The sequence below is a fragment of the Aspergillus saccharolyticus genome (genome assembly GCF_003184585.1).
Source record: "Aspergillus saccharolyticus JOP 1030-1 unplaced genomic scaffold BP01scaffold_7, whole genome shotgun sequence".
In the NCBI taxonomy this organism is placed as follows: domain Eukaryota; kingdom Fungi; phylum Ascomycota; class Eurotiomycetes; order Eurotiales; family Aspergillaceae; genus Aspergillus; species Aspergillus saccharolyticus.
In genome coordinates, this window is record NW_020290617.1 from 952,391 (window position 1) to 974,810 (window position 22,420).

At 54.2% G+C, this 22,420-nt stretch overlaps 8 protein-coding genes and 3 non-coding genes across 11 annotated transcripts; 3 read left to right on the plus strand and 8 right to left on the minus strand.

Annotated features, from left to right (window-relative positions):
- Positions 1-233: 233 nt before the first annotated feature.
- On the minus strand, positions 234-1,833 carry BP01DRAFT_291493 (cytochrome P450; the record flags this gene model as incomplete). Its single annotated transcript, XM_025571659.1, has 2 exons — positions 234-1,376; positions 1,438-1,833. 2 exons carry the CDS (start codon positions 1,831-1,833, stop codon positions 234-236), a joined length of 1,539 nt encoding a protein of 512 aa, XP_025433620.1.
- Positions 1,834-2,863: 1,030 nt separating this feature from the next.
- BP01DRAFT_354846 (biotin--[acetyl-CoA-carboxylase] ligase BPL1) lies at positions 2,864-5,758 on the minus strand. Its single transcript, XM_025574540.1, has 5 exons — positions 5,365-5,758; positions 4,661-5,300; positions 4,017-4,595; positions 3,693-3,964; positions 2,864-3,640 (listed from the first exon to the last, which is right to left on the minus strand). The coding sequence occupies exons 1-5, from the start codon at positions 5,417-5,419 to the stop codon at positions 3,141-3,143; spliced, it is 2,046 nt and encodes a 681-aa protein (XP_025433621.1). The 5' UTR covers positions 5,420-5,758; the 3' UTR covers positions 2,864-3,140.
- On the plus strand, positions 5,499-6,068 carry BP01DRAFT_390157 (uncharacterized protein; the record flags this gene model as incomplete). The annotated part of the gene is made up of 4 exons (XM_025577974.1): positions 5,499-5,584; positions 5,656-5,687; positions 5,761-5,825; positions 6,000-6,068. Exons 1-4 carry the CDS (start codon positions 5,514-5,516, stop codon positions 6,066-6,068), a joined length of 237 nt encoding a protein of 78 aa, XP_025433622.1. The 5' UTR covers positions 5,499-5,513.
- A 103-nt stretch (positions 6,069-6,171) lies between these two features.
- Positions 6,172-7,478, plus strand: BP01DRAFT_390158 (putative mitochondrial genome maintenance protein Mgm101). Its single transcript, XM_025577975.1, has 2 exons — positions 6,172-6,970; positions 7,073-7,478. Exons 1-2 carry the CDS (start codon positions 6,318-6,320, stop codon positions 7,338-7,340), a joined length of 921 nt encoding a protein of 306 aa, XP_025433623.1. The 5' UTR covers positions 6,172-6,317; the 3' UTR covers positions 7,341-7,478.
- BP01DRAFT_220664 (serine/threonine protein kinase) lies at positions 7,353-11,026 on the minus strand. The gene is made up of 2 exons (XM_025571139.1): positions 10,044-11,026; positions 7,353-9,986 (listed from the first exon to the last, which is right to left on the minus strand). The coding sequence occupies exons 1-2, from the start codon at positions 10,713-10,715 to the stop codon at positions 7,731-7,733; spliced, it is 2,928 nt and encodes a 975-aa protein (XP_025433624.1). The 5' UTR covers positions 10,716-11,026; the 3' UTR covers positions 7,353-7,730.
- Positions 11,027-12,717: 1,691 nt separating this feature from the next.
- BP01DRAFT_220745 (uncharacterized protein) lies at positions 12,718-13,280 on the minus strand. Its single transcript, XM_025571140.1, has 2 exons — positions 13,252-13,280; positions 12,718-13,201 (listed from the first exon to the last, which is right to left on the minus strand). The coding sequence occupies exon 2, from the start codon at positions 13,046-13,048 to the stop codon at positions 12,758-12,760; it is 291 nt and encodes a 96-aa protein (XP_025433625.1). The 5' UTR covers positions 13,049-13,201; positions 13,252-13,280; the 3' UTR covers positions 12,718-12,757.
- BP01DRAFT_t82 lies at positions 12,910-13,030 on the minus strand. Its single transcript has one exon. It is a non-coding gene; the product is annotated as a tRNA-Leu (tRNA).
- A 427-nt stretch (positions 13,281-13,707) lies between the features above and the next one.
- On the minus strand, positions 13,708-13,824 carry BP01DRAFT_t81. The gene has a single exon. It is a non-coding gene; the product is annotated as a tRNA-Leu (tRNA).
- Positions 13,825-15,228: 1,404 nt separating this feature from the next.
- Positions 15,229-15,345, plus strand: BP01DRAFT_t79. Its single transcript has one exon. It is a non-coding gene; the product is annotated as a tRNA-Leu (tRNA).
- Positions 15,346-15,944: 599 nt separating this feature from the next.
- On the minus strand, positions 15,945-18,682 carry BP01DRAFT_354849 (uncharacterized protein). Its single transcript, XM_025574541.1, has 4 exons — positions 18,564-18,682; positions 17,276-18,447; positions 16,940-17,217; positions 15,945-16,880 (listed from the first exon to the last, which is right to left on the minus strand). Exons 2-4 carry the CDS (start codon positions 18,340-18,342, stop codon positions 15,997-15,999), a joined length of 2,229 nt encoding a protein of 742 aa, XP_025433626.1. The 5' UTR covers positions 18,343-18,447; positions 18,564-18,682; the 3' UTR covers positions 15,945-15,996.
- Positions 18,683-19,319: 637 nt separating this feature from the next.
- BP01DRAFT_372388 (OPT family oligopeptide transporter) lies at positions 19,320-21,977 on the minus strand (the record flags this gene model as incomplete). The annotated part of the gene is made up of 9 exons (XM_025576728.1): positions 19,320-19,392; positions 19,447-19,849; positions 19,909-19,967; positions 20,046-20,145; positions 20,256-20,465; positions 20,520-20,772; positions 20,922-21,204; positions 21,310-21,667; positions 21,728-21,977. The coding sequence occupies 9 exons, from the start codon at positions 21,975-21,977 to the stop codon at positions 19,320-19,322; spliced, it is 1,989 nt and encodes a 662-aa protein (XP_025433627.1).
- Positions 21,978-22,420: the final 443 nt, after the last annotated feature.

A 22,420-nucleotide genomic window follows, 5' to 3' on the forward strand; every position in this document is an offset into this window, starting at 1 on the left:
TTATTCGTCATCTATGCAAAGCTTCCACTGCCTCTACCCGAGATCAGCACTACATACTACATAGCCATGTGAACCCGACGGGACCCACGATTAGAGTTACACCGCAGTCTCCACAAATATACACAATCATACAGGAACCATCCCAAAAAAAAAGTCTATCCATTTGATTTTGTTCAAAAGCAAGAAAAAAAAAATAAAATCGCTAAATCACAGAGAAGTACAAAAAACAACCCCTAATTACCCTCGTGCAACCGCACCGTCACATTGTCGCCCGGAGCCAGAGTCAGGTTCACCCCCATGGCGATCTCGCCCTCAGCCGTCTTGCCGACCCCCTCGATCTGGTCGAACCGCTGCAACAAGCGCACCATCACATACCCAGCTTCCGTCAGAGCGAACTGCTGACCGATGCAAATGCGCGGGCCACCGTTGAACGGGAGGTACTCCCAGCCGGGCTTGCGCGACTCCCAGCGCTCCGGCCGGAACTCGTCCGCGTCGGGGCCCCAGAGATCTTGCCGGCGGTGCATCACAAAGGTGCTGTAGAACACGGCCTGGCCCTTCCTGACGTACACGGGCTCCGTGCCGTCGGGGCCACCGCCGGTGGGGAGGGTGGTGTTCTTAACGGCGATGCGGCGGTTACCGGGGACGATCGAGTAGAGGCGGAGGGTTTCACTCAGGAAATTTTGGAGAGGCTTGCAGGACTTAAGGCCGGCGAAGGTGATTTGCTTGGGCGAGGCATAGGAGCCAAACTCTTCGAGGATGGCCGCGCGGAGTTTGGTGTAGTACTCGGGGTGGCGAGCAAGAAGCAGAACACACCAACTGAGCAGGGAAGCGGTGGTGTCGCGTCCAGCCAACAGAATATTGAGCAGCTGGGAACGCAGTTCAACGGGATCCCGAGTCACCTCGGCGATAGCGTGCAGGAAGACGTAGTGGGAGGGCTTCTTCTCGGCATCCATGCTCAAAGCGGCCTCCACGAAGCGATCGACGTAGGCGTGGACGTTGCGGTCAATCTCGCGGCTTTCCTTGTTGTTGACAATCCAGTAGATTTTCTCAAAGCGGGCGCGCTGTGCGGCATACCATTGGCCGCGGTCGAACTGAGCAGCGAAGTCATCCGCGTTCGTGCTGCCGCTGCGGAGGGCAGCAGCCTGGCTTTCAACGCTCTCTCCGAAGAGGAACTCTGTGGCCGAGTCGATAGTCAAGCGGAAGAAGATGGTCTGGATGTCGGTAGGCATGGTCCAGCCCGTCGCGTCTACGGGCATGGCGCGCATAGCCTGCTGTACGTGTCGCTCCTCCAGCTCCAGATCACTGATCTGATCGCGGGTGAACTGGGGCCGGAGAAGACCGCGGGAGCGGGTCCAGTATTCGCCATCGGCGGTGAACTAGACAGTGGGCCTATGTTAGCCTCGACAAAGACCATCAGATGACAAAAGAAGGACATACAATTCCATTACCCAGGAGCGAGTGGAGAGCATTACGTCGGGGATCGCCAAGCTCGAAATCCTTGAACTGGTGCGCAAGGACGGCCTGCACATTCTTGGGTTCACATGTCAGGATCACATCCTGGCCCAGCTGGCGGAACTGGAAAGTGGTGGTGTAGCGGTTGCGGAGTGCAGACATTTTCTCGATACGGTGACGCGACAAAAGGGGCAGACAGCGTTCCTTGTCGTAACGAAGGGCCTCCTTGAGGGTATTGGTTCCCAGCCAATTGCCAGGGTAGTGTGGAATCGAACCGCAGTTCCAGCGACGAGCGTTCTGAGCGTGTTGCCAGCGAAGCAGGAGTGTCCAGAGCACATACAGAATGGCGGCGACAGCCGCCATCGTGAAGACGGCAAGCATGATGGGCGACGGTGGTCAGTCAATCACCGATAAGATTGCTACAAGCGGATGAACACGTTCAAAATCTGGCCGGGGGGGGAAGGAAAGCGACCAGGAAGAAAGCAGCCGCTGCTATATATCAAAACCCCAATCGGCGGAGGGTCCAGAAAAAGATAGTGACCGCGATGGGGGTTGGCACGCGGGGCGGATGCCAGAAAGAAAGAATGAGCCGAGGCTTAGGCGACGTATCGGTCCAGAATAAGGGACATACAAGCACAATTACAAGAATTAGATGATTAGTCGTGCAGATAGGGTGGAGAAGGTGGCAGGCCCGAGGAACAGACTGTGCAACGAGAGGGCGTACAAGGCAGGTCTAGCATGATATAATGCGTGCGAATGGGGGAGTGGACAAGCCGACGGCGAAGTCCTAGGCTCATGTGGCGTCGACGGATCGGCGGGTGGGCGCAGAGCTAAAACAGACGGCCGGAGCAGAGGCTGGAAGCAGTAGTCGCTCATCTCTCACGTCTCTGCTATGGGGGTCCACGCCTGACCAGTGACGAACTTCCAAAAGATGAAGTGCAGAATGCAGACGTGTCAGCGATGGTGCAGTGAGCGGGCCAAGGAACGGGGTGGCTCCGTTGGAGGCTGCTTGCGGTGCTCCACAGACTCCATCCAGTCTGTTGTGTCGCATGTGCCAATGTGCATGAGTGGAGGATCTCGGGGTTCGTCGTGTGTGCAGCAAGGACGGGTACTAAGCGGCAGTCACAGTAGGGGTTCTATGATGCAAAACAAGGGGTGAGTGATGTAGACAACCCCAGATGACAAGGATGATCCTGAGGATGATGTTATTAATGATGTTCATGAATCATTGCTGGCCCACAAGGAAGGCGAGGAACAGGAAGTTGGAGACTGCTGACTCAGAATTCGCCTCAGAATTCAACAACCTCAGGCACCCAAGAACTTTCTCTTTTCCGGACTAGTTCTCCGTCGGGAAGCCGACCAATCCGGCCTCGGAGATTATGAGTTGGAGCAGTGAGTGACGGAGACGTTGCCTGCTTGGGCGATGGAATCCACGGCTCCCTGTGTCGATCGATATTGCAGATTCAGGAGATCGAGAGGTCAGATGGCTGGTGCGATCTTGGCCCCTCGGTGAAGCCGAGGAAGCTTATGAACAATGAACATCACCCACAATTCTAAAGGTCAAGGAGTGCGTATCTACTGTCTACTGCATGGATTGTACAGTCATCATGCTCTATGAAACCGTGTCATCATCATCAACATCATCACCACCACCACCACCACCACCACCACTACCACCATCATCCAGGCTACACCTTCCGCCGCACCAGCCCTCGGAAGAAATCGAAACTGTTACTGTCGCTCTGTAACTGCCACACGCGACCCGTTGGCCGGTCATCCCAGCCCAGCTCTTGCGCCAGCAAGAGCCCATAGTCCCGAGTAATGCCCTGAATGCGAGCCCGTGCACCGCCCGCCTCCTCCAACGTGACGACCTGGTGCATATGCAGCCAGTCCGCATAGTACTGGTCCTCAAACTCTCGGTCGAAGCCAGTGCGCAAGAAGCGCCCGTACAGCTCCTCAAATGTCGTCAGAATCCGGGCCAGCAGCTTCTCCAGCGTGATGGGGGCCGCTGTGGGGCCCAGGAATCGTTTCGCCAGTGCCGTCAAAGATGTAGTCGGAGACGCGTTGGTCGCGTTGACACCAATCCCTACGACGGAGATGTACTCGTTGGCGCAGTAGTGCGAATTCACCAGGATACCGCAGATCTTTGAGTATTGCTGTTTCTCAGGGTGCTCCGGGTCCAGCGCGTCTGCAGATTATCAGCAATGTCCATCGCTTCAAAGCGATAGGTAGGTACATACACACGTCGTTCGGCCACTTCATCTTGACCGGCAAGGCGTCGTAGCCGTCGTCGTACCGCTTGATACCCTGCACCACCGCCATCGCGGCCAAGTACTGGATGAACACCACCGGCGCTGATTGGATCTTCTCCATGGGGTGTCGCAAGACGGTCGAGAATATCAACGCGCCGGCGGGTGAAACCCAGACGTTGGAGCCCCGGCCCCGCCCAGCGACCTGTGTGGTGGCCGTAGCGGTGAAGCCGGTGGGCAGTGTGCGCAGCAACTTTGGGTTTCTGACCGGTCAGTCATGTGAGCTGTCATAAAGAAGTTGATCTCAAAACTTACTTTTCCAGGATCGTATTCGTACTGGTGACCACTTCACCGTAGACCAGATTCGTGCCGAATTCAGAGGCACCCTCCCGGGATTGTTGCTGGTACTGGCGTAGATGCGCATAGAAAGCATGGTGGTTGAAATAGGGTGTTAGCTTGGATGATGGAACATCGTCGTGAACCACCAGCCGCTTGACGATTGCGTTGTAATCCACAATCCCTTCCGTCGGTGTCGCCGTCGGCGTCTCCGACTGGTCAGGCAGCGAGGCCTCCAACTCCCCGAGGTTCCAGGTGCCCGGTCGCTCAATCCGGAATGTATCATTCTCATCCTTAAGGACTTCCGTGTCGCCATCCTTTGTTATATACTCATCCCACTGGGCCACGAGGTTGGCCGTATCCGCTGGCTCAAGCGCTGACAAATGCAGCGACGAAAGCGAAGGCACAGTGGTCGTCGTCTGGGTCACTTGCAAGCCCAGTTTGACCAGACACGCTTTGAGGAAGTCGGTGCGACCGGTATCGTCTGCCGCCAGGGCATCCACGACCTTAGCATACTCCGCACCGCCGTTCTTCCTATCCAGGTTGACCGCCGCAAATCTACGTAGAAAGGACGTGTTAGTCCTAGAGCTCTGCCTGATCAACGACGCAAGATAGCTACTCACTCTGGATGGGGACTGGTGAGAATGGCCGCTCCTTCGCCCACGCGACAGTAGACCACGGCCGCGGCACCGCCCTCACCGGGATCAACATTGACCTCCTCCGAGTACGAAGCCAGCACCTCGACGCCTTGGTCCGCATATCTTGCCGCATCGACAAACACACCGCCACCATTGTAGTAGCACCGGAATTGCTCCGGAACCACGCCCGCGCTTAAAACGTCCTTGGCCACCTTCACCTCGGCGGCGCGGGCCCCGGCCTCGCTATGGTAGACAAACCCGGGGAACGCACCACCGCGGCAGGTGCCCGGGAAAAAGGCAAGCTCGCGCTCACCGATCACCTGGAGGGTCTTGTCGCCGACCTCGAACTCGCACCGGCGGCAGCCATAGTAGCCCCCCGCACAGAACCCGAGGTAGGCGCCGCCACGCTTGACGAATTGTTCGATGCGACGGTTTCCAGCACCGTTGAGGGCACGACAGTATCCCATGTCGGCACCACCGGGGAAAACTAGGCATGCGCAGGTCAGGGTCCAGGGCTCGTGGAGGAGCATGTCGGCGGTGACGGGGATGACGGCGTAGTGAGGGGCCAGCAGGCGGCGGAGGGAATAGAGGCAGTGACGGACAGACTCGACGGTGGTGCCATTTCCTAGTAAACAAGATGTCAGGTTCACTGAATGAAGCGAAAAGAAATTGAATCGTCGAATTCCTACCGGAGTAGACCAGAACGTTGACCTTTTTCCCGGTCAGGTTGGGGGTTGTCGCCATGGCGGAGGAACGGTTCAACCTGCACCTTTCGGGCCTCGGAAGTTTCTCTTTGCAACTGCAACCCTCCGGTCGAAGAGCAGCTTCCGAACAAACAATGACGAACAAGGAAAAAAGACAAAATCCTCCGGTTGGAGAGGTGGAGGACGATGACGAGCCCGATGAGTGGTAAGTGAGGGAGAGAAGTTGAGAGGGGAAAGCGAAAGCGAGTTGACTCGGACTGACGGCGAATCCGACAGGGAGAAGCGGATCTCCAGAACCGGCTGTGCGGGTGAGTTGAAATTGTCACTCCGGCCATTGACTGGGGGTCCTTTTGAGGAGGTCCATGCTGAGGCATGCTACAGATGAGCAGATGACTCTGAATGACTGCGTTTATCAGAAGAAGGACTGGCGTAGTTGCCAGCAAGAGGTGCGTTGACGAGTCGGGCCGCGGCGGCCGTGATACCCTCATATCGTCTTGAGCATGCGCGGAGTGTATTGTATGACACTGCCGATTATCATGATCGCTGCCTCCTCATCCTCACAAACAGATAATCGCAGAAGACGACAGCGCAACCATAAGTGACTGCTAACTCGACTGCAGATGGAAGCGTTCCGCGAATGCTGGAAGAAGCAGGGCAACGACCAGCGCACGCAGACGCAGGATGCTTAGAGGGAAGATCAGACAACCCGACTATCATTCTTCATCCCTGTACCTTAAATCACGATTGTGCCTATAACCAAAGAATGCCAACTCTCCAGCTCTATCTGCATAATTCTACTATGTACAACACTTTTTCTTCTTGCACGCCATATAATCATCACGTGACCACATACCAAGCTCCAGCGGCAGCATTTCAGCTCTTCCTCTCCGCATCTCCTGCACCAAATCTCCATCCATTCCCACACTCCATCACCCAGCATGTCTCTACCTTCTCTCGCGCGTGCGCTGCGCACGACAGCGACTACATATCCTGCAGCAGTACCACGCTTCACCCCGATCCCCCACACCTTCACGCGCAGCATTACCACCACCCAAAACAACCAAGCACAAGCAGCAGCATCACGTCGACCCAACTCCACCCAAAACAACAACAACCAAAACCAAGATCAAAACCAAAATAACAACCCCTCTCTCTCCCCTAAACCCACCTCCATCAACACCACCGGTCCCAATAACAACAACAACAACAACAACAACAACAACACCCCCCAGAAAATTACCCCCAATCTCACCACCACCGGACTCCACGACCAACCCCTCTCCCCACTCCCGACACCAGAGACCCAGAGCCAATATCAAACCAACGAGGACCGAATCGACTGGACGCGGTCATTCCACGGCCTCTCCGCGGAGCCCTTCCCGAAAGAAGCGGCCGACATCCTGCTCGCGCCGACCGACCCCGAGGAAGTCGAGATCAAGCCGGACGGGATCCTGTATCTCCCGGAGATCAAGTACCGACGGATTCTGAACAGGGCGTTTGGACCGGGCGGGTGGGGGCTGGTGCCACGGAGTGAGAGTATCGTGACGCCGAAGATGGTGACGAGGGAGTATGCGCTTGTTTGTCATGGACGGTGAGTTTCATACGGATCTCAGGGAGTTTTTTTTTTTTTTTTTTTTGGAGGGGGTGGAGGTTGGTTGGTGCTGTTGCTGACGTTTTGGTTGCTGGATTCTAGGCTTGTGTCTGTCGCTCGCGGAGAACAAGATTACTTCTCGCCAGATGGCATCCCCACCGCTACGGAGGGCTGTCGGTCCAACGCCTTGGTGCGCTGCTGTAAGGACCTGGGCATCGCCAGCGAGCTCTGGGATCCCCGCTGGATCCGCAAGTTTAAGGCCCAGCACACCCGCGAGGCGTTTGTCGAGCATGTGGTTAACAAGCGCAAGTCGAAGATCTGGGTCCGCAAGGACGATGAGGTGTCTTATCCTTGGAAGGAGACGAAATAGATCACGTCCATCTGGTTCCCCACGGCCGCTGGGATGGCTTAGGCTCGCTTCTCTCCCGTGGGCGTTTGTCAACGTTATGTATCATGTACTGTACGATAGACCCTGGCGGATTGTGTTTGAAAAAATTAAAGGTCGGATTATGACTATCTACCGTGTATGCTTTAAACACTATGTAAACCGTACCTAAGATATGAACTCAGTCTTGCTTCTTGGGAATAGATCTTGGCTGATAAAAATACAGAAATTCCCGCCATTCCCATGGATGGAATTGAAAATCGTATCGTCACTTATGACAACCACGCCTTACTCCAGTTTGTCTCTCCTGCCCAGATCCGTTTACTTTTGTGGATATTGTTTTGGTGTGTCTATTTCTGTGGTTGGTTGTTCCAATTATTGTCCCTCGTACGGGTTACGGCGCGCGGGATATGACCTCGGCTGATGTTGCTCCTCACTCGACTCGCCCGAATACGCCGTCCGCGACGAAGCCAACGTGTGTGACGAGTACTCCCGTTCTGCCTCGGCCGAGGGCTCCTCCATGGATGGGAGCTCGAACGGCTGGTTGGGGTCGTACGCCTCCTCGACGGGGTGGTAGTACTGGCCCTGGTAGCTGTAGTATTCGGGCTGCTGGCGCGCAACCGAAGCCCCGTTGGCAGCCGCAGCTGCTGCTCCGGCCTGCTGTGTCTGGGCTGCAGCCTGCTGGTGCTCGGGAACTAGACGCACGGGCGGCTGCTCCTGCTGCCCTTGCTGCCGCCGGGGAGGAACCGGTTCGGACAAGACAGGGACGCCGCCCGTGGCGGTCGAAATTATATTAGCCGTTCCCTCCTTGCGGCGGCCGGTCGAGTGCTCCCGCGTCACGGATCCGTAGTTGACGCTGCGCGTGCGCTCCGGGCCGGGTGACTCGGCGGGCGTTTGGTACTGGTCGGCTTCCTGGCCATCGCGGGAGGTGGGGTATGCATGCTCGGCGCTGAGGCCTTCGCTGTAGGAGCTAACAGAGGCACCCACCCCGCGGCGTTGGATGGAGTTCGGCGACTGGCCCATGTCGAAGCCGGTGGAGCGAGACTCGGTCGTGGCAAAGCTTGACTCCGTTGGGGGGATGCGACGAACAACGGGCTCGTTGGAGGCGGAGTCCCGTCGGGCTCGCTTGACCACATCCTCAACGATGATCTCAGGTGTGTCCTCCAACTTATCCTCCGGCTTCTTCTCATCGTCGCCGCCACCAGATCCCGGCTTGCGGATCGGCACCCGGCGTACGGCGGCGATCAGGGCACACATGAACTTCGAGCGTCGCGTCGCGCGGACCGCTTCGTTTGACCAATTGGACTTGTGGCGGATGTACACGCTCAACTCCATCTTGTCCATGTCGCCGACGCCGCTGACATCAATGGTGATGTCGGGCTGGAAGTCGCGGCAGTTGTCTTTGTCACGCACGAATTCCTCTAGCTCGTCGCGCAGGCGTTGAATGTTCTGGAACGTGGTGTCGAAATCGATGGGGACTTTAAGGACTTCGTGCATGGCGTTGGCACGGGTGAAGTTATCGACCCACAAGCTGTTGAGGACCGAGTTAGGGATCTGCGTGATCCGGTGGTCGTTGACGTTGCGGAACACGGTGAAAAGTAGGGAAATGCGCTCGACGAAGAAGGGCTTGTCACTGATCTCGACACGATCGCCCACATCGAATGGATGCTTGACGAAGAGGAAGATACATGAGCCCAGTACTTCCTGTGCAGTAGTGGAGAAGACGAAACTGAGGGACAACAAGGCACTGGCACCTGCTGCGATGACCGTGCCAAATCCACTCGTCACGAAAGAGACAAAGACCAGAAGACCAACGATGAAGGCCACGGTCATCAGGAGATTGTCCAAGACTCGGGTGGCCTGATCAATGTCATGCAAACTGTTATTCAGGGCCTTCTTGTTGCGCTGGACTTCTCCAATCGCCAGAATCATCTCGTCCAAGCTGATATCGCCGTTGCCGTCGCGGTCCAGCATCTTCATGCATTCATCGGCCTCGCCTTCCAACCCCGTGCCGAGCACCTCACAAAGATCGTCGAAATACAAAGCATCCCGGCCTTCCACCACGAATGACATCCAGATTCTGCGCGCAAGGGCTTCCGAGGTCCTGCGATGCTCCAATGCCCCGGCGACAATCGAGCGGGTGGAGGTGGGGTTGAAAACTTGCTTGCCGGTAAGTTCGTGGGCGACGTCACCGAAGGCGGCCGTCACCTTGCCGCCAATCCTCTGAACGTTTTGGCCGATCTTCTGAACGTTCTGGCCGACTCCGCGGATCATGCGAAGAGGGGCCGAGCCGCTAGTCGGCAGGCGCGTCTTCCCGCTGCTTGTGTCTCGCAGTAAGAAATCCGCAATGGCGGCATCCTCCTCTCGGAACTCCTTGCAGTGCAGAGGGAACATCTGCCGAGAGGCATCGTACAAGAGACTAATAAGATGGACATTCCGCTTGCCTTCTTTGATCCTCGCGTCGAACTGCTTTCGATGGTAGCTAATGGAGATCAAATGCACAACTGTCTTCTCGCCCAAGAATATCAGGCTGCAAACAAATAGAGCGAACAGAATGTTTTTGATCGACTTCTCCCAGGACTTGGTGGAGGTATCGCCCACTTTCTTCTGGTGGGGGTTCTGCGTCATAACCTGTGGAGGGCTTCAATCAGCATCACTAGTATACGATAGAGAAATGGCGCCTCTTACCGGCAAAAATGTCACCAAGCACACCACACACCACAGAACCGTGGCGATTGGAAACTCAAGCTTTCGTAAGATGAGAGCATATTTGCGAGTGCCCGAGCTAACGAAACCACACAGTGTTTGGAAGACGTATGGGATGATTCGCGCGGCGAGCTTACATGCCCACAAACTAATCCACACAATTTCGAACCAAAAGAAGAACCAAGGCAGTGTCACTCCGCCAATAGTCGCGTCCTGCGCGGCCGTGGCTCCTACAATGATGGGGATGGCGAGCAACAGAGCGAGTGGTGTCACGTAGATTAAATAACGGGTAGCAATTGAGTAGTTGAGGACCGCTTGGTAGAAGCGGCCAACGCGAGTGATTGTGCCATCCTCGGGTTCATCGATCGACCGGCCCGACGATTCGTCGATTCGTCTGCGCAGACCAGGATTCGGTGCGACCAGGCCCTGTTTCTCCTCGCTGCTGTCGACCGGTGGCTGATAAGGATCCGGGGAGTCGGGACCGTTGACGCTGGACTTGCGAGCGCCTGTTTGACCCCGGCTGGGGACTGTGTTCAGGGGGATATCGATGGTAACATCATTAGGATTTAACATGTTGTCTGGCGCCATGTCGCGAAGCTGATGGAAGCGTTTGGCGGACAACCGCTTCTCGGTGATGCCAGGCCTTCCTGACATCAGGGCGGCCGGACGGGGGGAGGGCGATATAAGAACGATCGACTAGGGTGAGGAGTCCAGAAGCTGTCCTGCAGCCCCAGTGCGTAAGCGCAAGCGCAATTGGCTGAGGGGGTGAATCTCAAGCGATTCCCACCAGAGGCAAAGCAGGAACCAACGATCAGTGGCAGAAAACGCGTGCTGAGTCCACCGGTTCGTGTGGAGTTGGGCAGTGGGTCGAATGGTGGAAATTGAGGAGACCGCGTGGACTAAGTCAGCGATCGACAGACTTGGGAGGAAATCCCCAACTCCGACGCGAGTAGATTTGATTAGGACTCCTGAAAGTGAGTGAACGAAGTGAGGAGAGGGCCAGTCGGAAAAGAGAGAGTGAGAGCGAGAGAGATTATGAAACCGAGACACAAAAGAAGCAAGATCAGACCAGTAAACAGACAGATAAGAAAGGCGGGAGAGTCAACAAGGCGACTTGTCAGACTGCACGACCCTGACCACCCAAAGAGGTCCAAGAGAATTGGAAATAAAAAAGATAAAAAAAAAAAAAAAAGTCGAAATCAGAATAAGGGAAAAAAGAGGATACCCACGCGGACCATGTTTCAGTTTATCTCGATGTGTAGAGGGCCCTGAAGTCATGGTTGTGCAATATTGCGATTGGGGAGGAATCTGTCGATCATTCTCCGCCTCCATTGTTGCTGTCGGTTGGGCAACTCAATCTTTGGCGATTCCATTTCCCTTCTTCAAGTATGAATTCATACTGGGGTATACAGCAATCCTCTTCCGTGCAATGCAGAAAGCTGAGGGCGTCCGAGCAAGATGGTGGCCCCCACTGGGGAGTTGGTGGCGGTGGGAAAGACTCCGTAGTGAAGCTGAAAGAAAACAGAAAGATGTGGACCCCAACTCCAAGGGCCCAAACAGGCAATGGTCTTTGCCGCGGACCACCAATCAAACCACATAAACAAGCCGACCCTACCCTCTCGTCCCGATCGGGCTGCGACTTAGGGCTTGCTTAGTTTTGTTATGTCAACTTCACTGCCCCACTTCCAAAACGCCACTGGTGGTTTTGTTACGCTGCAACCCGCGGGATTCCCTCAGGTACGGTCGCAGTGTGAATGGACAATGCCCGCCATATTAAGGAGGGCTGGCATTCTACATCTTACACCGGATAGAAACCACATACTCAAGTACATTTCAGTCTTCGTCTTCTTCGGTTTTTACTCATACACAGTCTGAGTACTGATAGAAATCTGGACCTATCAATTCCAAAAGTCGACATACAGGCCACTGGTCTAGGCTCAGCTCAGCACGGTGTCCTGCTCCTCGTAAGGCTGGGCTACGGCTTCAGCGTAATCCCTTAATCTCAGGGTCAAAACTCCCTCCCGTCCTGAAACACCCACACACAATCCGAAGCAAAACTGTCAGACGCAGTCGCCGCTAGCTTCCTGCATGACTTGGGGCTAGATCCAATAGTGATTTAGTGGACACCCTCTGTTCACCCGCATGTAAACTTTGTTCTGTTTCAGGCAATAGCCAGTGTGAGTTCATCAGAGCATCACAGGGCGGTAGATAGACAGACAACAGGAGAGACCATCATCATCATCATTATTATCATTAACAACAGACCCGGTACTCCAGCGTACTACTCACAAGATCTCCAGCCCGATCGAAGATCCGAGGTACAGATAAAGGGCTTAGCAACCGCCGATCTATAGTTTTCCCTGATATTGGTGTCCCAGCCGGACTCTTCTCCGCACCGTTTCTAAAGATAGAAGAGGGCATGAATGACATGATCATGACTCCATGGCCACAGCTCCATGGCCGGGGAAACGCTCAAGTTGCGACCGAGGCTGCGATCTTAGCATGTCGACGTCATACGGGCAGGGTTTATGCTCTGTTATGCAATGCTGGTGTACGATATACTGCTCATCTCCCAGTGTCCGGTGTGGCATCACAGCGGATAAGGGTCCATCGCTAAATGATCATTCTTCCGCACATAAGCATGAATACGTTAATACATACAATTTCAAAGCGAGCCATCATATCCGCCTTTTGGGTTACCGTGTTGAAATTGTTGGATATCCTTCGACCTTGATGTGCTTATTACTCTCGCAGTACAGACTTCGATGATGACGGGCACAACAAGGAAGCTTCCCAGCAATGGCTGTGAAGAAGATACAGAAGATATCGGCAACAAAGCAAAAAGGAATGACAAGAGTGGGATTCGAACCCACGCCACTTGCGTGACTAGGAATAGTTGCTCTTGGGAGCAGATATGTATGATCAGATAAACCTGACCCTAGCGCCTTAGACCGCTCGGCCATCTTGCCAGTTGTTATGTACGGCATCCTATTAGTGTTATCTGTACCGCGCAAACAATCAGCGTACGCAATCCAGCATCTGTGACATCCTCAAGTGTATGCAAAAGCCACTGCGGAGTATAGGCACGCCAATTTTCTTGCCCTATACAGTATTCGCGTGTAATATATCTGTAGATGGTACTTGTGCATATTAGCACGAGCAACTCAAGTCTCCACCCAAACTGACTAACCGGTAGACTATGCATTGAACTATTGACTTTGGCGGATCAACTGCTACTGATCCACCAGTACGGTAAGACAGGCGGCACCCTCTCGCTCGGTGAAAGTCCGAGTGTCTATACCGCACACTCGATCTGTAGTGGTGAGTGACAGAATGATGTCATAGCTTCATGCACAACCGATGTAGCTCATTTCGGTTCGATGCACGTCGGCTGAGTAAGGATGCCTCGTCCAACAAACCCCATGGAAAGACAAAAGGGGCAAACTCAAATTCGTCCTGAGTGGAGCCCTCGATCGTGGCAAGGCGGGAATGGCCGACGCTCTGCCGTGCTTTCGCAGGAAGACAGTGCAGTGACAAAGCTGACAATCAATCAAAGAAGAAGAAAAACAAAGATAAACATAAACATAAAAAGAAAGATACGGACAGTTGAGTGGGAACCAGCATGATGGTCAGGTGCAAAAAGTGATGACAAGAGTGGGATTCGAACCCACGCCACTTGCGTGACTAGGAATATTGCTCGACGAGCGAATATATGTGATCAGGTACCTGACCCTAGCGCCTTAGACCGCTCGGCCATCTTGCCTATTCGTTGAGAACAGGACCTAAACTGTGCTTTACATACGGTTGGAATATTGAATCCTGGATCCGGTCTCGGGGGATAGTGGTGGGCACTTTGTGGTGGTTTATATGGTTCGATTGCGTTGTTTGTTATTTGTGGTGTAATAAATGACGGGTGCATGATAGCTGCAGTAATGAGACCCGTGTCTGGTTGATTATGCGTTACTTCGCAAGTAGTAGTGGATCGGTTGTATGTCTATAGCTTCAATGTGGTTGGTTATATATTCTAGTGAGCAACGGGCTTGGTTGCGCCATACAGGACGCACCACCTGAGGTACATGAGGTGGGCATACAAGACTGGCTACTGCCTGCCAAATAGATGCTCCAGCCGGTTCTTGGTTTACCCGATAGAGACCGTCAGAATATCGAAATATAGTCACCGTTGGCGTACAGTGACCGAACCGCTGCTTAGGGGGTTGTTGGGGCCACCCTCTGAAAACCGTCAATCTTGATAGGTTCAAACTGGGAAACAAAAAAAAAAAAAAAAAAAAAAAAAAACACCGAGCAAGGCACGCAAGACCGTCAATTCTATTGCAATTTTCTCATGGGATCTGTGTCGCAGACGGTTGCCGCAGGATCTCGCTAGCATGAAATCGAAGCCGATTCAGACTATATTCAGGCACCCAGAAGAATCAAGTACTACAAGACGATCTAAAAGACATACAGAAGCAGCGAAGACCTCGACTACAACACCGACCGCCTAGGTCATTGTAACCAACCACCCGCGGAGCAGTAGATGCAAGCCAATATCAGATGCAACAAACCATACCAGCAAATGTAGAATATGCAATACACCGGGCCGAGTACATGAAACTTAATGTCCGGATCACCTGGACACCCGAACACTAGAAGACAGAAAAAAGATGCCTATTATGTATGCATGGGTACTGCATGATATGGGTACAAGATTGGAGATCGATTGGTATGGTATAAAATATTCCTACCCTGTGCAGCCTTACCAGTAGCGCAGACAATGGCAGTCCCTAACCATACAGCCCAGCGCCGACACACTGCACGAAACGCAGCAGTGATCACGAAAGCCGATCAATGGCCTCCCATCATGATTGTCAAGGTAGCACCGCTGCTCCCTAGCCATCCTCTCCAAGTGCTATAGTTACCACTCGGATTACAAGTTCAGAAGCGGAGACTTTGTCGGACAATGGGCATCGCCGTATATTGCGACTAATACACAACCATATACAGAAGGGCATTTAGCTCACCAATCATGCAAGTAGCAGCAATCACAAAGAATGATATGACTTCAGACCACCGCTCCCACCTACAACTGAAAGCATCGAGCGAGGGAGGGATATCTGCCCCGCTCGTGCATTCGGCCAAGAAGCCATAGAGGTACAAATCTTCCGTCAACGGCAAGATGGCCGAGCGGTCTAAGGCGCTAGGGTCAGGTACCTGATCACATATATTCGCTCGTCGAGCAATATTCCTAGTCACGCAAGTGGCGTGGGTTCGAATCCCACTCTTGTCATCACTTTTTGCCCTCCCCCCCCGAACTTGGGTTGACCAATTTGACCCGGATGCTGGCCTGCTGTACCCAAGCACTGGCAGGGGCAGTCATTTTTCCTGCCCAGTGCTGCTTCCCTTCCCATCTGAAATCCCCAGCCTGCGACCACAAGACACCTACTTGTTGAGTTCAACCTTTTTTTCTTTTCTTTTCTTTTCTTTTTTTTATCTTCGGCATCAATCTAATCTAATCTGATATCCACGAAGAATTTCCTCTTCTTCCCCCCCAGCCCTGCACCCGTGGGTCCACACCCCTCTCCACATGGGTATCGGCATCGGCATTGGCGTCGGAGGTCGGATACACCCTCACCGTTCATGCCCGAGGACCCTGTGTTTAGTCTGCGGAATACGAGCAGAAAGGGGGGTCAATGGGGGAAATTGCCGTCTCTACAGTACGAGCAGAACTGATCTGCGGTGTCGAGGGGATGAATGTGGTGCTCTCTGGGTGTGTGGTATTAAACTGAGCGCTATCGCAGATCTCCTTTCATCCAAGTTAGACGCACAACGGTGCAGCTACGGCGTACAAAGGGGGTTTATATCAGGGTATGAAGAACATAAGCTCAACCAAGAAGAAAGGAATGTTCGTCGCTTCATTTAAACATGTCTATCATCACTATCAATACGGGAACGAGAGATCGGGCAGTGGCTCATCTAGCCGCCACCCGGGATGGCCGCCGGCCGGCGGCGCGAAATGCCCCGCACCCGTTCCTACGGGCCCAGGGACCCCCGGCATGGACGAGAGATACATCATGGGCGCCGCCGCGCCACCCACGGCCGGGATATCCCTGACCCCATCCGGACGCGCAGCCTGGTCGTCGGCCGCGGCGGCGGCAGCGGCGTACCACGACTCCATGTACGCGGGGGCACCGGCACCCCCGGGAACAAGCGAGGGCAGCATCCCAGGAGGGTTGGTGCCAGCCACTTCCGACGAGGCCCCGGAGGACGGGGGGAAGATCCCGCGCAGATACGAGGTACTACTCTCCGTTGAGTAGCCGGCCAGTCGTCGCTGCAGCTGCTCGTACCACTCGCGGTTCTTGACGGCCACGACATAGTGCCATTTGCTGGGAACGCGGCAACGCTGATTGTCGCAGGCGTCCGCGAGGGCCTGCGCGAGGCGGTCGAGGTACTCGTCAACGTTGATCATCTGCGGGGTGATGACCTCGCTCAACGGGCCGAGTTGGGTCATGTGGTAGATGCGCAGAAGGGAGGAAAAACCCAGGATCATGCGCGTGTAGGTCATGTTGGGGAGTCTGCGCATGGTCGGGATGTCGCACTGCAGGAAGCGGTCGAGGAGTTGCTGGGCGGAGAGCATCCATTTGGTGATGATCTGTACCCGCGCCGCGCTGAGCGGGACGTTGGCCCGGTGGCGCTCGGTGTCACCCTCGAGAGGCGGAAGGGTGTAGTATCTGCGCGTGGGGGCGTCGGGATCGCGATAGCCCTCGCCGGCGGCATGTTCGTGGACTGCGAGGTAGAGGTAGTGGTATTCGAGAGTCATCCAAGCTGGACACTATTAGCTTGCGGTTGGAGGTGTTGGACTTGGTGTCGAAGGGGCACGTTACTCGTGAACATTTCCTTCGGGAGGGACATCTTCCACTGAAGCATACGAGTGTCGAACCATTTGAGGATCGGCACCATTTGGGATTCCAACATGGGTGTGTCGGTTAGAGTATTGTCATGGCCGGCCGCCGCCAGTGTCTCATCTATTATCCGCTGCAGTCCGAACCATGCCGCCAATTGCTGGTCGAGAGGATTGGGGGAATCGCTGAGATGCTTGACATATTCACCGATGACAGCATTATAGCAAAGCATGTTCGGTCGTCGGGTTTGCATGCTGACACTGTAGACGAACTGTTAGTATGTCGATCATAATGATTTTCGTGGCAAGAAGCTCATACTTGGATGCAAAGTGGTAGCAGCCGAGCACGGCTCGTGCTTGGTCACTCAGTACTGGCGGGGGCAGCTCTCCCTCGCCAGCATGGCAGCGTTGATTCTTGCGGCCAACCGCACCCGCCACTAAGCCAAGCTCCAGCGCCATGGTCGTTGCGATGTGTGTATATTGGTAATACTGCCCATGTATCGCTGATTTGGGCGGCAAGTAGTAGATGAGCATGATGAGAAGGGCTTGTACCAGATCCAGAGACTTTTCCTGCCTCAGGAAAAATCGCTGCGCAAAAGTCGCGAGAAGCTCCTCATGCAGAACGGTCGCGTGCGGTGTCTCAAGCGTCAACGCAGAAGCAGCGATCATGGACAGGAACAGCATTGGCTTCGCCCTGCGCAGGAAGTCGGCATTCGTATCATCTGGGAGAACGACCACCGGATAAAATTGAGTGAGCTCCGCGATGAACACCGACAGTAGCATTTGCGCGGTTTCGAGAGAGAGAACCCCACGATCGATCACATCTCCAGCGCCAGCTGCAGAGCCCATAAAGGTCGAGCCAGCGGTGCTTACATGGGAAGAGTGATCGACGGTCGGACTCGTCCCGATCGGACGAGGGGGACAAGATGCGGAGGTAGTTTGGCCCCGGGCGGAGTCGGGAATAGCGGCGGCAAATGGGGTAGTGACCGTCGCACGAGTGGGAATGGTTTCTGAGACGGGACTGGCAATGGTGGCGGTAGCGGTGTCTGTGGTGGTCGGAGGGGAAAGGGAAACAGCGGCGGCCGCTGTGTGGCCGCCGACCGGGGTTGACTTGGAATTCGGGCCGTTCTGCTCATGGAGCAGAGCGCGTAAATCGCGGACGTCTTGCTCCAGCTGAGCGACCCGTGATCCGGTCTTTTTCCGGGGCTGGCGTCGCAGAGTGTGCGCAAAGACACAGGTCCGCCTGGTGCGTGTGCAACGCTGGCATTGGTGCGGAATATTGGGATCGGGCAAGCAGCGGACTTTGAGGGCGCGACAATTCTCGCACGACTGGTTTAAGGGCGGCGGGGGACCTGGCGGATGATGCGCGTGAGGAGCAGGAGACATGATGCGCGCAAGGTGCAAGAATTCGCAGAGGAACGTGCCTGCAACGCTGCATTGATATTTATTAGACTTGCGTAGTGCCAAGACCTGGAGTGGAGGTTCGCTTGTCTGGACGGAGTCAGCAGTTGCAGATCAACATCCCTGGCGAGACCACAGGCATTCATGGCCAGCATGATCGTGGTGCCAGAGTCGATGGCTATACTGATGCTTAAGGCTTGTCTTACCCAGAATCAAGCGTGCCCTAGGGGCAGGAGCAAGTTCTTAAAATGCTTTCAGGTGTCAGTTGTTGTGGGCCTGTGAAAAGACCAGCACGCAGGCACTGCAGGAAGTTGCAAGATGCCGTCGTTCTGGCCAGTGGGTCGGGGGGATTCACAGGCTGTGGGTCGAGGGAAAAATAAAGCATCGGAGGTCGGTGGTCAGTTTATCACCCGAGATTCCGACAGGGACTGCTGCAAGCCTGCAACTGAGGTTCCCTGAGCGGCCAGACATTAGCCGAGCCAATGCCAAAGTGCACGCAGTCTGCCGCTTCTCCTCGAGTGAGATGAAGCGACCACGGGCCAAGGAGGTGGCGAACGCAGAGGTCCAGGCACACTGCAGTGGGCAAGATGATGATTGAAGCGAATTAGAAGAGATGAAGCGGGAAGACTGACTGATGCCTGAGGTGTCACCCATCCTGCACATTGACCCCTCACCTCCGACCCAGTCCTCATGGACAAGCCTCAGCAAGGGACTCGCTAAATTTGATGTTATCTAGTGGTAGGTGTCACGCATGCATGATTACTCTACATACCCACCGAAAATCAATCTGGGTCATGAACTCCTCTGGGGTAGATTCAGAACTCAACTACTTGAGTACATTTTTCCCTTCATCCTGGAAATTCACAAGGCTCCAAGGCAATCACTAAGTATCATTATGCATTATAGAGCCGAGCAATTAACCAAAGTATACACCCCAAAGATCACCCGAGCAGCAATCTCGACTACAGTGTCGCGGGGTTCACCTTGCAGTAATCCAAGTTATGAATGCTCGTATCTGGATTGCCCGTCCAGGTCCTACCCCCCCCCCGTCAGCTAAAGGATTCAGAAGCAACGTTAGGAGTCAATCACGGGAAAGCGTGCTCAGTCCCACTACCACCAAATACAGCGAAGGTAAGGATGAAGACGCAGACCTGGGTGCCCCCATCTAGGGCGGCCGAGACCACGTAACTGTATTTGTAGAACAAGTGTGGGTGGTAGTGACGCAGCCAGAACTGGGCGGCAAACCCGATTAGGAAAAAGGTCATGATGGAGGCATTGATACCAACGAAAAGCCAGCCCAAGTACCACAGGATGATCGACGTGTTGAGGTACGAAAAGATGCGAGAGGGGTAGATGCGGTGCGCCAGCCAGAAGGGCACAGGGACGACGAAGCCAACCAGATAGGAGATTGTGACCCATTGGTACCGACCACCGATCGAGAACATGTCCTTGGCGAGACTCCAGGCGATTGCCAGACTAATAAACTGGTAATCTGGGATTAGCTGGATTCATTGTCGAGGGAGGCTGGGGCATTTATCTGAATGTTGGCACCGCTCCAGATATTGGTACCGTCGATGGAAAGCAGGACTTCAGATTGATTGCATACAATGCTGTTGGAAGACATGACTCGGATTAGGGGACAGAAATAAATGAACCAGTGCAGGCTGATATGGGAATCGTCTATCAACATCATCACGTAGTTGAATAAAGCCCCAATTATGCAACCTGCGACTTGGACGAAGAAAGTGCATCGTGGAGACAAATGGACCTGCTGTGCAAGTCGTAGATCTATGGCCAGAACCTGGCCCTGTTGAAGAGAATTATATGTGAAGCATGTGAAGTAGAGATCCGCACGCCATTAGTGACGGAAATTGAAGGAAGGAAAGAGAGAGACCTACTGGCCAGCGGCCTGCCAGGGAACATGTAACCAGCCAACATCTGACAGATGGGTTGCACGTTGAACTGAAATCCCGTAAGCCCATATTGAGAGCCGAAGAAGAGCATGAAGAGAAGAGGAAGCAAGTTGGCGATGATAAACCCCCACCATGGCAGCGTAGACTTCATGGCATAGAGATAGCCTAGACCGACGGCAAAGCTACCGATCAGTACTGCTCCCCATTACCAGAGGGGAGTGTCGTAGTATAGGTCGCGCAACATGAGACGGTAATGGGGATCAAGCGTCTCGTCGTTGACGCGACGCTGCAATCGCTCCTCCGGGGTTTCTTGGTTTGCCCAGAACTTGTACGTCTCAAGCTTGAGCCACTTCTTCAGCCGGCTCGGTGCAGCCCATTCCCAGCCTATCTTGATGTCTTCAAAGTTCCAAAGCAACATGTGCGTCAATGTGGCGGTCAGACCCATGTTCGATGTGATGAGATAGACGACGTAAGTCCCGGTCAACCAGGGTAGACCCTGTTCCTGAAGGGCTTGAGGATCCACCGTATAGTCTGCATTGAGGATGAGGGTTTGGTTGTATCATGGTAGTACGTGGAGTTCGAGTCTCCATAATAGAGCAACTGAGACAGGAACGGAAAGTCTTGCGAGCGCCAGATGTTGCCGTAATAGACCCCCATGAAGAGTATAATGCATCCAATGTAGCCAATGAAGTTGTTGGTCATGGCATACAGCGGATACCAGAGTGGTGAACCCAGAGATGCGATATAGTCCCAATCGAAGCACAAAGAAAGAAATCCTAGACCCTCATTCCCGGAGGCCCCGCCGAAGAGATTGGTAAAGACAAGACTGTGCTGGTTGGCCAAGCAGAATATGGAGACGCCCTCCAGCACGGGGAAGATGTATTCGGGAATGATGGTCCAGACGAACAGCACCCCAAAGAAGATATAGAAAGATCTTCAATCGTGCCTTGGCCTCCTGCTTATCCTTGTGCATGAACTCGAGCAGACTACTGATGGGGAGTGTCATGGGCCAGATCATCTTAGTCGGGCGCACAATCACGTCGCGCAACAGACCCGCGATACCGAATCCAATGAGCTGGGAAGAGAGGACGACGAAGACAGCAGCGGCGTGATTGGGATAGCCACGTAGAAAAGCTCCTGAGCTGACAGAGCCTCAGTGGCCATTGCAGACTGAGTTGCAGCTGAAGACATGAGGGCAATGGTAGCGAGTTCTTTGGAATTGAACGGCCCGGGGTTCAACAGCCGTCCAATAACGCCGCGACGCGGAATGGCATAGGCCATCAACTCGCCCAGAACATAGGCAATGACGGTCAAAAAGACTTGTGAGACGTAAATGGTCTGCGGTTTGAAGTAAGAGAACTCCTGCAAGACTCCGCCGAAAATTGGCAATCCGGCCCCTGAGAAGACGTAGGCCACACATTAGCCTGTCGCTCGCTTACTGACAGTCAAAAACCTACCTAGGAAGACCATCCGAAAACTCCAAGGGTTGAGCGAGAGATCATCCTCGACCTTGATAATGTGGGTGACCAGATCAGCGGCGGTGCTCACCACCTGATCGCTCTCAAAGCCTCCATCCTCGTCGCTTGAAAGCGTTTCGCCTTTCTCGGTGGTTCTTGGCTCTGTCGAAGCTTTGTCAAAAGCAGCTTTCTCCCCACACTTGCCGGGCATTCCTCCGTCTCTGGAGAGCCTTGCGCGGTTGTTCTCCATGGCTGCAAACCTGAGAATCATACGCTCTTGCACAGGTGCCATTGACCGCGGAGTTACCAATTGATGTATATCATGGCAGAGCCATATTCTTCGGACACCGGTCGGCTAACCTGAATCCCAGTGGCGGATTCGCTTGCAGTTGATCAGCCACGCAAGCATTGCTAGTCGCTGTTGTGTGATGCTTGGCCCTATCGCAGCCGGACCTGCAAGGTCGGCACTTAGGCCAAGCAAGGGCTAAGCATTTTGGTGGCATCGCTCGGTGGCACTAGCTGATAAGGGTTCCGCTCGGTTACAGTAAGCCTAACGTAAAGACCTAGTTGGATTGGATGTGATAAGAGTCATGAGACCCTACGCGTGTTTAGGATGGGTCTAGTAGTTCTCTTCGCGCGGTCCGTCGGACTCGCGGGGCAGTTTTGTCTAAGCATCTCGCACAATACGAGATA